Genomic DNA, 18,418 nt, shown 5'->3' with positions numbered 1-18,418 from the left:
AGATGGCGCTGCAATGCATCGTAGACGCTAGACTTCTGACAATATTCTGTTATACCATGTAACCTGTGTTCTATATCAATACCACATCAAGATGCAGCCTTTCCGGAGATAGATGTTTTTTGGAAGGTATCCAACAAACATCTGTCCATACATCCAAACATTCGTAATTAAAATATAAGTCAGTTTAAAGAGAAGTAATGAAGACTCTAAGTTTTATTTACATTTCCATATAAGTAGTTAAATTAGTTTTATAAAATCAAAAACAAATTAACATAATAAAGATAAACTATCAAGCGATTATTAAAAAGTTGGTGGTCTGCATTATCATGAGATAAGATTCTGTTCAGTACAGTGTTGTTATTGTATAATGGTAAGTAAGTCGTATCTAATGTAAATATACAAAATCTCGTTTTTAATTAATCTATCTTCATTAGCGGAGAAGAAGACCTCAATATTTTGTAGGAGGTAATACAGTAGTAGAATTCTGGAAATCCAATTCCTATGCGTAAAACTCTTGCACTTGTCTTTCCTATTTGTATTTACGTCAAGCTTGGCTTAGCAACATGTATTATCAATACGATTGTGTATATAGCAGTTACTAAGCTCCATTGCCGGGCATAATAGTTTCAATCACAAATTAAAGTCATAATAAAACGGACGCTGTTCTTGCCATTATTCTTGATAAATCGTAGTCGTAGGTTTATAAAAAAGGTTGTACGTTGAGTCTTTTGTATGATTCTGCATGATTGGCCATATCTATAGGGTTTTTTTTAATAATTTCATACAAGGTATGAATTTTTTGTTTATAGTGGAAGCTATTAGCTGGACTACTGCTACTAACTGTAGTCAGGGCTTACAAGAACCCCTACTATGCTCCTCGCAGGTCTGTTAACGTCCATTTATTTGAATGGAAATGGACCGACATAGCAAACGAATGCGAAAGATTCTTGGGGCCAAAGGGATACGGCGGTATACAGGTAACATTTAGAAACATTCCATAAGTAAAATCTGAGTTTTTATTACCAATTCTTACGTTATATCGTCTACTAGATATCACCTCCAAATGAGAATGTGGTGTTATGGACGTACAATCGACCATGGTGGGAGAGATACCAGCCTATTTCCTATGCACTGGTGACACGATCAGGCGATGAGCGTCAATTCGCCGACATGGTCCGTCGCTGCAATGCCGCTGGTGTCAGGTCAATTTTTTCTCTTGCTAGCTGTCGCCCGTTACTCCGTTCACACTGAATGAAAAATAAAACGTAATTAGTGGCCTACGTACTGTTGTACATTCGCATTTATGATATTAGTAAGAAGTAAGATTTCCGTGATTACTTTTATATCTTTTAGTGACATTTCCATTACGACCTCTTTAACCCATTATTAAATATTTTTACAAAAATGAAAGCTTAAACACACATAAGAATTGATGAGATCTTTTACAACTGTGGACAAAAGAGGGGCGGCTTCTATCACAACTTTTATGTGTATATACATATATGTCACTAATACTTCGACTTCTGATGTAGGATTTATGTGGACGCAGTAATAAATCACATGACAGGCGAGCCTCCGGAGAACTACGGTACTGCGGGTAACACAGCTTCATACCGGGACTGGTACTACCCAGCGGTGCCCTACAGGAGAGAGCACTTTAACTGGCCGCATTGTGTTATAGATGGCATGGATTATGTGACTAATGCGTGGAGAGTAAGTTGAGTGTGTAAAATCTTGTTAGGTACAGAAATGCGAAACTTTTTTCTTTGCATTTGAACAATATTTTTTTAATTAAAGGTCCGTAATTGTGAACTTGTCGGATTAAAAGATTTAAATCAGGCTGACGAGCATGTTAGAAACAGAATTGTTGACTTCATGAACAGACTTATAGACCACGGCGTAGCTGGCTTTAGGTAAGAAGCTATTGTTTAAATAATGTTACACCTTTTAATACATCTTTATAAAAAGCTTTAACAACAATATTTTGTATAAACTTATTCAATATGTTAAGGATTGATGCAGCGAAACACATGTGGCCTCAAGATTTAAGGATCATTTACAATCGTTTGAAGAATTTAAACACTGCACACGGGTTCCCAGCAAATGCACGACCTTACATTTATCAAGAAGTAATAGATTACGGTGGCGAAGCTATTAGCAGAGATGAGTACACTCCATTAGGAGCTGTCACCGAGTTTCTAGCTGGTAGGGAACTTAGTAACGCGTTCAGAAGAAACAATCAACTTCGATGGCTATCGACCTGGGGTCCACAGTGGGGTCTTTTATCCCACAGCGATTCTCTCACCTTTATTGATAATCATGACAACGAAAGAGGGCACGGCGGCGGAGGTGGAATCTTGACGTATAAAGAACCTCGCCCATACAAAGGAGCGATCGCCTTCCTACTTGCGCATCCGTACGGTGAACCCCAAATTATGAGTAGCTTTGATTTCTGGGACTCTGAAGTTGGACCACCGATGGACCGAAACGGGAATATTATTTCTCCTGCAATTAATTCGGTAAATAGTGTTATTTTAAGTTAATTTAAAGAGTTAAAAAGTTTTTATTCTATTTTAGTAATCAATATTTTGTCCAGGATGGAACGTGCGGTAATGGGTGGGTGTGCCAACATCGTTGGAGGCAGATCTACGCGATGGTCGGGTTCAGGAACGCAGCAGCCTCCGCCGCCCTCACTAATTGGTGGGACAACGGTAGCAATCAGATCGCCTTCTGCCGCGGTGGAAACGCATTTATTGCTTTCAACAACGACCTTTGGGATCTTAATCAAAATTTACAGGTATTTTATCGAGATGCGAAACTTTTAACTATGTTACCATCGTTTAGAGTAGATTCTTCTTACTAGGCTTCCAGAAAGTCATGCAGTTGGATTTTAGCATAACCGAAAGTCTGCAAATAAAAAAATGACATCGAATAAATTTGTTTGCAGTAGTTGTGATAAAAAAATAACTATAATAATAACTAAAAATAACACAGCTGAAATAATAATACATTAAGTACTTACATAGCAAATTTGGTATTATTTCAGACTTGTCTTCCCGCTGGTAGATACTGTGATGTGATATCTGGGGATAAGGTGAACAACTCTTGTCGTGGTAAGACTGTGACTGTTGGCAGCAATGGATTCGCACAGATCTTCGTTGGCGCAAATGATTATGACATGATGTTGGCCATACATGTTGGTCCTGAGGTAAGTCAAGAAAAAAAAATATTGTTGATTTGTTTGAGCAAAATACGATGAAATCAGCAAATCACGTTACTATATCTTTTTCGTTGATATTGGATAGCTATTAAGTAAACATTAATTTTAATTGTGTTTCTTGCAGAGCCGGTTGTGATTTTTCCATGACAATTCTAAAAAGCGGCGAATGGAATCGACGGTTTGCCTTTGTTTGATTAATAAAATGGTTAAATATTAATACATACTTTTATTACCCCAAATAACACTTGTAATTGTTGTTATTTAACTAATCTCCGTCTTATACTTTACCAATGTAAAATAAACAATAATGCACAAGGAATACTTAAGAAAGTTATTTTTTTTTTAATTATTATCGTCAATCGAAAGTTGTTAATATCATCGTAATTTCAATATTTTAATGTTAATTTCAACATTTACAAAGTTTAAATGTAGAGTACCTACAAGTATTTCAAGTAATAAAAGAAAATATTCATTCTACTATGTGTTCTTATAACTCTTACAAAGTATGTAATAGTAGATAGTAACTATTTACTTCAAACATAAAGTTTAAATGTTTGTAAGGCTCCAGTTTCATTCCTTCCTTGTGTTAACTACGTCTACGTTATCTGAAACCAGTGTAACAGGTCTACTAAGAGTTAAAAGTCAAAAGGCGCCAGTACAGATGACGGAAAAATACTTATGCAGTAGAGGTATGGTGAAAGAGTACGTGTTGTGCACATAATGCAAACAAAATGTATCTCTTATCTTGTGATTATGGATATTTATTAAAGAGGAATTACTTATTCAAAGAATCAAAGAAATTAGACTTAAAATGTGCTTCTGCGCAGCCAAGATCTTGTTCGATAATTTTGCCGGTAACTGTACCAACCGGTCGCCAACGCCTCTGAACAACGGAGTATCGAAGCGTCATCGGCGCGCCTCCCGCCAGCCCGCCATTCGACGCTATGGCGGCGCGCTCACAACTCCTCCGCACAGGTATTTTTTTTTTATAATTGGTACGATGCTTTAACCTTTCTGCCAACATTTTTTTTTATTCCCGTTTATTCGTAAATCGATTTTAACAGTTCATTAATTCGAAATATATGTTACGTTATTAATGGGTTAAGGTCGTTAACTTAAGGCTCTTGCGAAGTGAAAAGCCTTGACGACAATGTATAGGTACACATAATCTTAACTCATACAAATATTACAAATAAAATGTACTCATTTTTCATTTATTTACAACCTTTAATTATATTATATACTATTTACATTTTAACACCAAAGATATTGAAGTAGGATACTTGTTTATCTTATTGCATAAATTAGCAACTTTCTGAAGCAAATGCTTATCTTTATGAATAGTGTACAATGAACATCTATATTTAAAACGTGTTTAAAATGTAACATGAAACAGTTTTTACACCGATCTATGTTTTTGTTAAGTTAGGTAATTTAGCGGTCAAATAAGACAAATATAATATGTCAATGAATGTATTGAGAACTTGAAGCACATCTAGGGCTCGATCAGGAAGCTGTTAAAGGGTTAAAATATCGATTGAATAAAAAACCATTCTTGAACATTTTTGTTTACGGTTTCAGTGTTCAATGGCCAACAAATCCGTAAGTTGCATGAGCTTAAGAAGAAGGATAGAGCGGGTGTGATTAGACTGAGAGAAGTATTGGAGGATAGATTGCAAGAGATAAAGAAAGCTAAGACCTGGAAACACGAGAGAGTACTGACCTCACCTCAGGATACTAAGGTATTATTTACGTAACAAATATTTAAAAAAAATAACTAAGAAATTAACTTGTTTCACCGTCATGGTAATAATTAGGTGTTTATCTTATCAATCTATCATATCTTATGTTTACCTCAAGAGGCAGTCACCTTGTGAAACCTTGAGAATGTAAGTAAGGACATTTAAAATTCACAAGTTAGTCTATCGATTATTCTAATTTCACAAATTTTAACTCTATGTATAATTTTTGTTTCAAAGGTTAAGTCTATATAAGTTTTGGTTTATTTTAGTTCTCATACAAAATTTCGCTTATAAAGTTCTTATCGAGCTACATTCGGTGATTTGCGTAGGCGTTATAACTACAGACACGAGAACATTTTGTATATATTCGTGTAGTATATGATGTTTATATTCTGATAAATTATTGACCAAATAAAAATAAACCTATATCAAAACAGGTTTTTGGTTATTCTCTTAGTATTTGTTTTTATTTATCAACTTCGGTCCAGATGAGATTTTATTTTATCCTCGAATTTATCAATTTCCTGTGTATAACCTCGTATAATGAGGGTAACCTTGTTTTCGTTTTCGTATTTTCCTGCTCATTGCATTATGTCTGTAAATTTAATTTTCACAGGATATTATGATTTAATGATTTCCACCGTGTTAATTAATGACATCAAATTAGATGTTGTTTTTTTTTAATTTCGTTAAAATATATTTTAGGTGAAAGTAAAAGGAGCAGAAGGCCAGTTTTTAAATTTCTGCGCCAATAACTACTTAGGACTTTCTGTAAGTACTTACGCAATTAATATCATATTGAAATGTATGATAATTTTTTAACCCTTACAACTATATGACCTATTTTTTAATTTAATTATTATTGCAGAATCATCCAGAAGTAGTAGAGGCAGCGCGGGAAGGATTAAAAAATTATGGCGCAGGCTTAAGTTCTGTACGGTTCATTTGCGGAACACAAACTATACATAAGGTACTTTATTAATACTTTTGATTAACTTTAATTAACTTAATGTGTATAATTAATTGTTCATGACGTTAACCTTGATCCTAATTATTGTATTTGGTATACAGGAATTAGAAGAACGTCTTTCTAAATTCCACGGTCGAGAGGACACTATACTCTATGGCTCGTGTTTCGATGCGAACGCGGGTCTGTTCGAGTCGATGCTGACACCAGAGGACGCCGTATTCTCAGATGCGCTTAACCATGCGTCTATAATAGACGGTATTCGTCTGTGCAAAGCGCAGAAATTCCGGTACCCTCACAGAGATCTCAATGGTATGAATATATCTCAGATATTATTGTCATAAAAGATCTGACAAAGATCAAAAAGAAATATAGAAAAGATACTCCGTAGTTCTGTCTCTTTTTCTCTACCTACTTTGTCTTTCTTCTCTGTCGTGTAACGAAATATTTGCCTAAGGCGTCTTCATACTTCACTCCCAAATTATGGAATTGCTAAAAATGCATTTTACTTATTAATAAATATTTAATTTGTTAAACAGAACTGGAACATCTGTTAGCGCATAGCGAGGCGAGACTAAAGCTGATAGTGACAGATGGCGTATTTTCTATGGATGGAACGGTCGCACCAATCAAGGGTCTGCGCAATCTAGCAGATAAATACCGAGCGCTACTCGCCGTCGACGACAGCCACGCTACCGGCTTCTTTGGCGATACGGGACGGTAAATACTTGACATAAATCTTCTCAAATATCTTGGCTCAAGGTAATCTGCTTCCCTGTGTACCGCGCTACTCGACTAGAAAAATACTATACCTACTTAGATTTTTTTACAACCGAACTTTTCCCAGAATTAATTTGTAAACCAATTATAAATGTAATTTGTAACTTTATCTCTCATAATAGCTAAGGGTGTCCCTTATAGACCAATTAAGGAATCTGAGCGAGGCAGTAATAATTTGTGACATGTACCAGGGGAACAGAAGAGTACTGCGGTGTTATGGGCGCGGCGGACATCATCTGCTCGACGCTGGGCAAGGCTGTGAGCGGTGCGGCGGGTGGGTACACTACGGGCCCGCGCGAGCTCGTCACTCTGCTCAGGAACGTGTCTCGTCCTTATCTGTTCTCTAACGCACCACCACCGCCTGTGGTTGCCGCTTCGTTGAAGGTAAAAATGCTTATTAAATATGAATATTAACTTGAAATAAAAAAAATAAAACTTTAAGACAACGCAATATTGCAGTTTGTTAATTATTATCATATCTCAAATATTTTTACCGCATCGTATGTTTTAAAATACATAACAAACCAAAATATTTGAAGTTATTTAAGTAACCAATATTTATAGTACTTACTTAACTCTTGATTATATCTCCATTTCACACATATCGTATTTCAGTCACTAGATCTGGTGGAGCACAGTGGTGAGCTTCGTCAGCGACTGCGCGAGAACACGCGTGCATTCCGCGCGGGGCTGCAAGCGGCTGGACTGACTGTGGCTGGAGATGACCACCCCATCTGCCCAGTTATGGTCGGCGAGGCACCGCTTGCCGTCGACCTAGCTACTGGAATGCTCGGTATGATATACCTTTTAAATCGCTTGATGAAACGACAGTTTAACTCACCTGTTTTTAGTTACGGTCTCTTATAATTAATTCCTAAATAATTGAAAATCGCAATTCATTCTTCGAATTCAAACTTACCTCTTGTTCAATTAGTATATATATTAAATAAAACAATTTTCTAAGGAAATTATCCATTGCCTAAGAATGACTTGCATTAACTTCTTAATAATTGTATTTAAACAAATATTGTCTGCAAATTTGTTATAACAATTTACCTTTTAGTAATTCCGTTAAACCAAATTCATAAGTAAAATTTGTTTTATATTTTCAGAGCGTGGCATTTACGTGGTGGCATTCAGTTATCCAGTGGTACCAAAAGGCGGTGCTCGAGTGAGAGTTCAAATAAGCGCAGCGCACACGCCACAAGACATAAAGCAAGCTGTAGACGCGTTTGCAGATGTCGCTAGGAGCGTCGGAATCGTTAAATCATAGACAACTTTTTATTATCTGTATCGTGAAAATTATAATTTGAACTGTTAATATCCTGTAAATAAAATCATATGCATATTAAATCAATATTTTGAATGTTATATACCCACGACATATAACAAAAAAAAAGATTATAAAATCTCTCAGTATTTCAAATATAAAAAAAATAAAACTTGTCGCTGGTCCGAAGTTAGAAATAAGGAAGATAATAAAACCAACAAATATAACAATAATTTATTTTCGTAACTCACACATTTGCTGACAATAACACTCAGTGTGACCACATTATAACATCACGTATGTCCAAATTAAACTATGTAAAGTCATTATAAATATTTACAATGGTATCAAATCGAGTTATCACTGTTTACCCCAGTTCGTCGTTAGCTCGTTGATATTCCGACACTGACAAACTTCGATGTAGTACATCTAAATAAATGCCTTCTTATTTTCCGTTCGCTTCAAAATTTACACAATCACTAACAAGTTCCTTTCTATAGATTTCAATACGCCTAAAACATGGAGGGTATTTTTTTAAACGATAATTTTTTGCCTTATTTATAAAATTGTCTTGAGGACGTATTGCTGTTACTTGAGACAAGATAGTGAGCAATCATTATCACTAAAACTTGTTTGCAATACGGAATATTGCTTTTCAGTGTCGTAAAATGGGCGGTTTCACCGGAGGCCCTGGAAAAGATAGGAAAATAGAATAAGAATCTACGCGACAGACATTATCTGAACATCTCTGAAAGGTTATGAAATCAAGAGATAAAAACCTATTAAACTTTTAAAACGTATTATATTAAATTTAACGATTTTATTCCACAGTTTATTAACTTTCGGCAATGCCCCGTGAGTTTATAATCTGACCTGAACAATTTTGCATTTCTTATACCTAAAGGAAAACACGATGTTAGGAAAAAATATTTTTTTTATAAAAAAAAAAATATTAGTTTCGTACTTTTCTTTATCCGCTATAATTTGTGTGTAAAATTCAAGGTGAATAAATAATAGAGCACGGTTTCGATTAGTGTTTTTCAATTTACTTAAGGAAGTATGGTTTCATCGACTACAAAAGGGTTATTTGTAGCGAGACAAGTTGACCTCAACAAAGGTCAATTAAAAACCCTGACGATATAAGCGTCAGGAAAATAATTTTATATGCACTTTATATGACCTTAACATTACTTTCATTGATTCACATATAAACAACTATTTTATTAAGATAATTTATTGCGAACGACGATGGAATTGTTTCAAATAGCTGCATTTTTTAAGATTAAAAAATCATGATTTTTCGTAAGTAAAGAGTATAAATATACTTTAAAAACAATACTGGAATTGCATACTTTATACAGGCCACTAAGACGACGGATTATTACTTTCATAAAAAAAATCAGACTTGCTTAGAATGCAATACATCGCGGTCACTCGTGTTAGACATATTCAAGTGCGTTGCTATAATTAACAACGTGCCAAAAAATAGTACACTATGTTAGTCTTTTAAGATTGATCCCTAGACCCAATTTTTCAATATTTTTTGTACACTGTACAAGTACATAACTATAACGTCATCGAACTCTATGTCTGACGAAGCGAATCATGTGACTGTCAACAAGTAAACTATTTAAGTAAAAACTACACGAACAATATATATTAAAAAAACAAAGTAACATAACACAACTATTGAAACGAAAAATTATTTTTGGCGATCACTAATAACGACGCAATTCAAAAATAAATACGTAAAACACAAGTATTTGAATATGTAAAGAGTAAAATTAACATAAAATATTGTTGTCCTAACGATGTGGAATTTAACTAAGTGCTTTAACCGGACATTATATATTATTAAAATATAATATCGTATATTATATAGTAAGCCACTCAAATACAAACTTTATTTACAGATGATATGCATACAAAAAGAATTTCGACATTCTACGATGACCAAAATGCCTTTAAATCAGAAACCAGAGGTCTCCTTTATTTCGTGGAGGTATGTAAGGGTGCGTGCACATCTGGCGAATGCGCAGATCGTTAGCTACGCATGAATCGATAATGTACAAAAACATGCGCGCACTTAGCCACATGTGGACGCACCCTTAAGTTAAGGCGCTATAAAGTTGAAAAGCACGTTACCTGGAGTCTGAGTTGTGGTGGTGCTCGTAGAACTGGTTGTAGACGTAGATGTAGACGTGGGAGTCGGGACCGAAGTATTTACTGGCTTCTGTAATAGATACACAAATCTCAAAACTACCGGCCGCAAAAGATTTTTCTAAGGATGGAACTGTATACTGGAATTGCCAACTGGCAAAAAAAGTACACTAATTAAAAAAAAAACCTTAATAAACATGTCTTTTAAGCTATTGTAGCATACTACACAGAAGTAGTAGAACGAAGAATATTTTATTTATTCCTAGCGAATAAGATATGGTAGATACTTACATTAAACTCCTCTATCCTCGATTCAAGGTTATTGACTTTGCTGAGGAGCGTTGCATTGAGTGTAGCAACTTGTTCCTTGAGGTCATCATCCTTTTTGGTGTTGCTGGTGACGTTGGCAATGGTCTCATTACTTCTTAGCTCAAGCTGGTGTAGAGAGGTTTTCACCTCATCCACACCTGTCGTGGCCGTCAACGCTAATTTACGAGCTGAGTTTAACGCGCCTTCGAAACTATTTATCTGGAACAAAACGATCGCAGTTCAAAAAAAATATTTTTTTCTTAACTTAACATTTACTGGGACTTATAGCTATCACTATACTAGATAGCAATAATGATGTATAAACTCATCTTATTAGTTTCCAAAAGTAACCAAAATTATGGAAAGGAGTGTTCTTAAAGCAAATCATGACTGCAATATATTAGAGAGGAGACCTGAATAGCGGAAGGATAACTACCATCCAACACTTCCGCCTTGCACAATGTCGTATAAGACGCTCCGTGCAACTGCGACTTTTATTATGTTACTGGCATCGGAATAATATCAAAGATACTAGTTAGTTAGTTACCTGCGAGCCAATATCGCCGACAGTCCGCTGCAGCTCGGCAAGTCGGCGCGGAGTATCAGCTAGCTTGGGCGCGGCGGCTAACTGGTCGGCAACTGAGGCCAGTTCTACGGCGGTCTGTTGCGCACGCCGAGCCAGCTCAGCATGCTCTCCTTCCAGCCTCGTCAGCCGCTCATGCAAGCTGGTCGCGTTCGCTCGCAACTCCTTGGCGGCGCTGTGGCACACCTGTAGCGCATCACCAACGCTGTCGCTGCTCGTTGATACTGAAACAAATATAACCTCAACTCATCTATTTCAATTAACATCTACAACTGTACTAATTGGCTTACGTAGAAATGACAATACTAGTTTTGTTTATAAATCATTGTACGTTGTTTTGTTCTGGTCAAAGTAAAAATACTTGAAAAATCAAGTAGTTAGAGTTGCTTATTCAAGCTGAAATTATACAACAAAGAATAAGTAAGACATTTTGAGTTTTCCAACATTTTTATACGGTATCAATAAACTTGCAGAACCACTACGCAGATTTAAGATTTAACCTTGAAATCAATTAGTATTTAAATGCGTCTGTGATACTAAACAGGTTAATTTGACACGCATAAGTGATATATAAACAAAGTCACAAGTGAAAGCTGAACAAATAAATTATAGGATAGTTAAATGTATTATAGTAATGGTAGCTAGAAAGTTGCCAATCTTTTATTATAAATATTAACAATTTTAATAAGATATCTTATTCTACTATTAACTACATAATAATTTAATCTTTTGACCTAATCATTAGATATTATACTAAGCTATAAAACTTTTTGTTTCTATTGTTAATATGCAAAAAAGTCTTGCATTTTAACAAAACTACTTAATTCTTTTGACGTCATTTCGATTGTTTGCTTAATTAACAAATCTCCAAACAATAGAAACTTTATTAAAATATTGTCTCTAGGTGTCATTTGGTTCGTATACAGTAATTTTTAAAATTTATTACTATAAGTTATGCAGATGTCTAGTCCAGGTAGTCTATTTTCTAGTCTAATGTTATTTGATTATCACAGACGTGTTCATATCAATCTGTTACTGAATGTATTAAGATAAATACAATCGTCAATAATGTCGGCACACCTTCAATTTAAGTGTTTGTTTAGTGACGGCCAGACATGATAAACTATCACTAGTTAAATAGATCATGGCAGAAATAACATATCGATTTTGTCTTGATAGCGTGCGTTACGAAAGACATCTTATGCTCGCCACACGGTACCTGATTATATGAAGTGAACTTTGCACACATAAGGGTTTTGTTATTGACAAACAATGATCTCATCTTTAATTCGGTATTAGTATTTTTAATGTTTTTATTTCTTGCCTAATGTATTCAAATATTTATTTGAATTGTGCTCATACAAACGCTATTTTCATAATTATAGCAATACATTACGACACTGGCGGATCTAACGAAGATAAGCATAAAAGCAGATAAACGCCTACACTCAAATCCGCGCGACAAACGAACCTCTGTCCATTTCGATGCGAAGCGAGACTATCTGCCGCCGTACATCAACGAACAACCATAGCACAGTTGCCGCGGACACCACGCATACACACAGCGCAAGCGCCGCGGCGAGACGGAGAAAAGGGCGCGAACGTCGTCTTCTAGAGCTCCTTCTACCCCACGGTTCCCCTTCATCACTAGAAGCCGACAACAACCTTCCTCCTCTAGAGCCGGCGCCACCGACCAGAGCGTCTAGTTCTCTCCTCTTTCGCATCTTCTTGCCGACGCGCAGCGGCACTGCCGCGTGCACCGCGCTCTCCATACCGCACTAAAACGCTACCGTAAACGCATCCGCACCACACTGTATCTACTGTCACTTATCACACACTCTCACTTTGAATCGACACGAGCGCACGAGACAGCAACTGTACAACAAGTGAGCGGCTGTACGACTTCTCAGTACTCAGTACAGACGTGTAAGGAAATCAGGTAGGCGACAGACCGTGCTGCCTTCTAGACAAAGCGGGTGAAAGAAACTTTATCAAGGCGCTGTGATCTATTAATAAGAAATATTTATCACACGTGCTTGTGTTATTAACTTTGTTCCGATGTTTATATCTTTAAAAAAGAATCGTTTAAAAACTTTGTTTAAAAATGTTAAAGTTAATTTAAATTTGAAAAGTAACTTTATACTATTCTAGATGCAAGTAATGGATTCGTGAATTTATAATTCCAGAAGATGATCAATAACTTTAGCTATAATATGCTTAAATACAATAAAATAATTAAATATGTGCCTTATATTAGTAATTAATAGTTGCGTTTTCTGCCTTTAAGGTAAAAGTGTCACGGGCAGAATGAGTAATATCACTAAATGAATCTATCATTGCCATAAAATGACCAAACAGCCCGCAATGGCTTACGTGACAAACGATGTCGAGTGAATTAAGTCGCAGTTGTTAAATTAGCCGTTCATTATATTAAGGTCGTTTACTCGTCGACATTGACACTTTGTACCTCCGGTCGTATAGATTCGGTAGCCTTGATCTTGAAATTTACGTTTAGAAGGAAAGACATTTCACTTCCTAAATTAATAAGAAAAAAATTTGCCTGGTCTGTGGTGTGCAGCAGCTGCAATAACACCTTTCATTGCGCAATACAAAAATCAGATGTTTAAAATAAGGTACTATCTTGAAAGGTATTTAATACCATGATATTATGACGTAACTTTCAAAGTAAAACAAAGGGATACAAAGACTGCTACAAACTAGGACAGTAAAATAGGTATAAAGTATTTTCAAATATTTTGGCAGCACAAGGTCATCTGCTTGCTGTGATCCCTTTATGACCCGGTACACTAAATATTGTGCTCTGCACAACGACTCGAACGATATTCCGAGCCGTCTACATATTTGAAAAATACTATACAACGCTAATAATATGTCATGTTAATAAAAAAGAGATACAATTTCAGTTTAATCCGCTAACGTTAGTTTAAAGCTAACAATATCTTCAGCAATATGAACCTTTCTCCTGTTTGACAATAGCAACATTGTCGCGCTTTACAAACTCGTAGAAATAAGACACCCTTTGAATTTATCTCGGACGTGAAGTGGGTCAGTGTATCCCAGTTTACAGCGACCGAGCAAGTTACTGTTTTAACATTATTTTAAAACTGTATTTTTAACGAAAGACCATTTAAGTATGTAAAATTTAATTGGGAAGTTAACATCACACGAGCGGGTAATATAAATAAAATTAATTATAAATGAGGTAAAAACTCATTGTTTAAAAGCATTTACGAATTCGTGTTTTAATTGTATAAAAAAAAAATAAAAAAAACTTTGGGTGCCTAGCACATTGAAGTGAAGACCTAATGAAATTGGAAAGTAGTTTTTGGATACGGTCCTATTAAAAAAGGCAAGGGCGTAGACCCCAGTAGACTTGTAGGTAAATTAAAACAAACTGATGAATACCAAAAACATTTAACTCGACTAACCATACACAAATTCGATGAAAGAAATATGAGCATTTCTATAAAACATGCATTTACTACGCACAAACGAGGCCTATGTCGTTAGTCATGTAACAATAATATTCTTTTATCAAATGTTCGCTAAACTGATAAGGTTGCAATACGTAACAAATGGAACCCGTCGTAAGGCATTATAAGTTATAAAAAGTACTATCCAACTTACGACTTTTAATTGGATAACTGGTGACTGGTTAATACAATATAGGATAGGTCCGGTTATAGCATTACCGGCGCCCTGAGCGACCCCTTTTTTGGTATCGGGGGAAATCTTTCAAAGATAGGGTATCTTAGGTGACACCACAGGCGCCCTATTTTAAACGTCTCTGGAGCTTGCGGCGCCCTCTTATGCCCGGCGCCCTGGGCGGTCGCCCCATCTGACCCTATCCTAACTCTGCTACTAATCCAGGAGATATACAATTTTTAACTACTTTCATTACATTTAATGTAAATCATTAGTTCAAATTGCTAAGAAAGATGACTAACGTATATATGCCCCATAGCAAAAAGGCATGCCATATGTGTGACAATGATATTAGTGCCGAGAACAATGGCTGACTCACGTAGCGGTGAAGATTTACTTCCCAAACGTATTGTGAATTTGAACGCTATTCTTGTCAGAATATAACATCTTAACTATGTAGGGAAAACGTACGTAACATTAATCGCCTTGATGATCGAGGTAATTGTATAATTTGCATGCAATTCGCCAAAGGTCACCAGTTTTAATATATTTCGAGACTTTAAAGGAAAGTTGCAAGTTAATAAATTCTTTTAAAATAACATTCAAATGATCAATATTAAAATATGTACGCGAATAATGAACCTCCTGGTAGTCCAAGTAGACGTTAACACTTTAATAGGTCAACAACTAGATCTCAAAAACTTCTTTTAGGTTTAATGAATGTGTTTAGTAACAACAAAGGCATTTTGTATATAAAACCAATATAAAAGTCAAAACACTTAGCGTATTTCACAAACATTGCATTTCTTCATCATTATGTAAAAAATTAATATGTTTTGAGAATTAAAAAAATTACAACACAGTACAAATGGCAATGGCTAAACGTTATGTCTTATACGTATGCGTCATATTATACCATTAGTATGAATTAGTGATAAGATATATTAACAAGGGACCTATTATATGTACTAAACTACGGGGCGTTATCGACCTACGGCCCAGTACGCAGTGAATGAAGGAGTGCGCATGCGTGCGAGCTGCGGCACGCCACAAGAAACGTAAAGCCATCAAACCACAATAAAAAATAGAACCATTAAAAAAAACTAAAAGATAATACTGGCCAACAATAAAAATTTATAAAATTATAAAAAAAGCAACACATTTTGAATTTTAATGGCATTGCAAAATTCCGAAGTCGCAAAACATTTAGCTCACTCAATTAAACACTTTATTACATCAACTCACGTAAACACTATCACACTGAAATATAATTGTACTTAATAACAATAATATGTAAGTAGGGATTGTTATTATCACCAGCAGCTCAAGGGCCTATGAGGATCGAGCTAGAACTAAAGATGACGTCACTAAGAACTATACGACGCATGCGTACACAGATAACACGGATATAGAGATTCTAGATGACATACAAGAGATTCAAATTCAACTACATTACTGAATTTTTTTATTTAAGAGTGAAGCCACAACACGGCAGTCGCGACTACGAATATAGACCGACTTTTACTTCTTGATAGTAGCGCTGCCGCAAATGGTCACGCGCGGGAGATAATAATGTTTGTTTATATTACGTATAGTCATAATGATCTTTATAATATTTATTTATGACATGAAAAGTACTTACATCAAATTAAAAATATACTGGGAGAACTCTAAATTCGAAAAAAGAGGAATGTAAATATACTGAGATGGCCTTTAAAAAGACAATGTAAGATTGTTTGAAAACAAATGCGTTTTACTGGAAGTTTTTGTACATGTTCTACTATGGTCTAGTTATTGAGTTTACTAAGTTTTAGCTATGTAATGGAAATTGTACGAAAACTAGTTTCCCTAGTATTGATGTAGGTTTTATATCAATGTAACACAATGTGTCATTTAAATAACGAACTGTGCTGTGAGGCCACAACAGGCCACAGACCATATGTTCAGACTGTTACAATGTTGTATGGGGATATTAGTGGTACTGGTTACAGATCACCTAAAAATCTCCCTTTTATGATTCAATTTTTTTTTATGTCACAAGGTGGCAAAAGGGCAAGCGGCCACCTGAAATCGCTGAAACACCGAAGTGACCGTTGCCCATAGACATACGCAATTGCATATGCATTGCCTACCTTTAATCGACGGAGGAGAGGATGCACAGAAATAAAATATTACCATGCATCCCCTCATCCATAAAGTCCACCTCTGCTTCCCATCCTTTCCTTATAAGAAAAAGGGTGGGAAGGGAAAGAGAACTAAATTAGACCTCCGGGATGCACACTCATCAAATGGAATTGTTTCCACTTCATGCCTGTCTTATGTGTGGTTGTGGTATTTCACCGGGTAAGCCGGGCCAATTCATATGAAGATGTTAAAGCGGGCTCAACCACTGTTAAAATCAATCAGAGTATAAGTTTGTCCAGCTTATTACAATATGCACAACAATGGTAATATGCAAACTGTGTCTTTGAAAATTTTTTGTGAACTATTTCAAATTGTTTGGAAAAATTACAGTCTAAATTACATTAACATATATATATGTAAGAAGTGTTTCTAACAAACTTTAATATTGACTTACAGCAATTACTTAAATACATTACATACCTTTTGCAATATCTAGCTTCATGATGGACACTTGGTCATAAAGCGCTGCACAAATCCATGTTAGCATCAGAAGCCACAACAAGAGGGTGCCTCGCACAGCCCATTTTAAGGCACATTGCACTTCCGAACCAACATTTGGTTCCTTGGGTGGTACTGTACGATTTCTCTCTTTTCTGGAATGGAATTACATGTTTGTAAGATAAGTATAAATACTTAATATGCTAGTTCTATTTAAATATTGAATTTAAAAATGAAAATTCTACATATTTATGTCATAATGTTGGACTTGGAAAAGTGAGAAATGTATTGCCTTGTCAGGTCGCAATGCACAACCTCCATGAGACAAAAGTTGGGAGAGAAAGCTCTCGCTCATCCAGGTTCAATTGTAGGTACAAACACAACATAAAAAGATTATATTCAGTATTTATAAATAATGGTAAACAGTGGTAACCTTGTTATTTTCTTTTTTCTATTTGGTATTATTTCTAACTGCAAATCCTCCGATTCTTCATCACTAGAAAGGTCCAAAAGTCGAAAGTTTTCTTTATTAACTTTAGCTGGCAAAGACATTTTGTGTATTCATTCACACACATGCCTCTTACAACTACGATATGGAATATTAATTAAAGAACACTGTTCTATTACCGTACATGTGTAAAAACTTATCAGACAAATATGTTAAGTAAAAGGTTATAGTTTTAAATATCAAAACAAAGTAGATGTATCAATATCCACACATACGAATGTAATTATCACGCTAATATTGCTTTCTTTTACGGATGAATATGTACGTAGAATGGACCGAGCATTAACATAAATTTTAATATGAAAAAAATGTTATCATTTTGATGAATTACACTTCAATTTCAGGATGTTTAGAGTATCACAAATTCACTAAACAATAAATCTTTTGAAAATTAAATGAGGATTTTTCTTTATCTGTGCCCAAAGAGCAAATAACAGATTGCGAAACAATCTAAAAAAGATAACATTTTCTGACTTTAAAAATTGTATTTCAAATCCATGTGTAGGGGATACTTGTGTTTTCATTATTAATTTTACAAAACGTTAATTTGTAAGGCAATTTGAGGCCATGAACTGCGCAAAAAGGGTGGCT

At 35.3% G+C, this 18,418-nt stretch overlaps 3 protein-coding genes across 3 annotated transcripts in view; 2 read left to right on the top strand and 1 right to left on the bottom strand.

Moving 5' to 3' along the window:
* Nucleotides 1-12,875, bottom strand: part of LOC106114178 (uncharacterized) — a gene marked incomplete at its 3' end in the record, with an annotated part of 33,277 nt that extends 20,402 nt beyond the window's left edge. The window contains 6 exon segments of the mRNA NM_001312310.1: nt 1,548-1,561; nt 8,207-8,669; nt 10,125-10,212; nt 10,431-10,667; nt 10,996-11,255; nt 12,503-12,875. Coding sequence (NP_001299239.1) covers nt 8,635-8,669; nt 10,125-10,212; nt 10,431-10,667; nt 10,996-11,255; nt 12,503-12,803 — 921 coding nt within the window. The 5' untranslated portion in view covers nt 12,804-12,875.
* On the top strand, nt 298-3,433 carry LOC106114179 (alpha-amylase 2). Its single transcript, XM_013307280.1, has 9 exons — nt 298-370; nt 810-977; nt 1,051-1,202; nt 1,533-1,713; nt 1,798-1,913; nt 2,012-2,519; nt 2,597-2,797; nt 3,047-3,208; nt 3,345-3,433. Exons 1-9 carry the CDS (start codon nt 368-370, stop codon nt 3,354-3,356), a joined length of 1,503 nt encoding a protein of 500 aa, XP_013162734.1. The 5' UTR covers nt 298-367; the 3' UTR covers nt 3,357-3,433.
* Gcat (Glycine C-acetyltransferase) lies at nt 3,745-8,056 on the top strand. Its single transcript, XM_013307281.1, has 9 exons — nt 3,745-4,195; nt 4,802-4,962; nt 5,668-5,733; nt 5,831-5,932; nt 6,034-6,241; nt 6,469-6,649; nt 6,901-7,093; nt 7,325-7,502; nt 7,822-8,056. Exons 1-9 carry the CDS (start codon nt 4,165-4,167, stop codon nt 7,980-7,982), a joined length of 1,281 nt encoding a protein of 426 aa, XP_013162735.1. The 5' UTR covers nt 3,745-4,164; the 3' UTR covers nt 7,983-8,056.
* Nucleotides 12,876-18,418: the final 5,543 nt, after the last annotated feature.

The sequence above is a fragment of the Papilio xuthus genome, unplaced genomic scaffold (genome assembly GCF_000836235.2).
Source record: "Papilio xuthus unplaced genomic scaffold, Pxut_1.1 DF828142.1, whole genome shotgun sequence".
NCBI classification, from domain to species: Eukaryota; Metazoa; Arthropoda; class Insecta; order Lepidoptera; family Papilionidae; genus Papilio; species Papilio xuthus.
The sequence above is the reverse complement of the archived record's forward strand: the minus strand, read 5'-3'. Positions and strand labels throughout refer to the sequence as shown.

Bases quoted from the DNA above. Each gene is read 5' to 3' on its own strand.
- LOC106114179 (XM_013307280.1), top strand. The intron at 1,203-1,532 runs GTCAATTTTTTC...CTTCTGATGTAG, and splicing joins TGCAATGCCGCTGGTGTCAG to GATTTATGTGGACGCAGTAA. The intron at 2,520-2,596 runs GTAAATAGTGTT...TATTTTGTCCAG, and splicing joins TTTCTCCTGCAATTAATTCG to GATGGAACGTGCGGTAATGG.
- Gcat (XM_013307281.1), top strand. From the start codon at position 4,165: ATGGCGGCGCGCTCACAACTCCTCCGCACAG. The intron at 6,242-6,468 runs GTATGAATATAT...TTTGTTAAACAG, and splicing joins CCCTCACAGAGATCTCAATG to AACTGGAACATCTGTTAGCG. The intron at 7,094-7,324 runs GTAAAAATGCTT...ATCGTATTTCAG, and splicing joins TGGTTGCCGCTTCGTTGAAG to TCACTAGATCTGGTGGAGCA.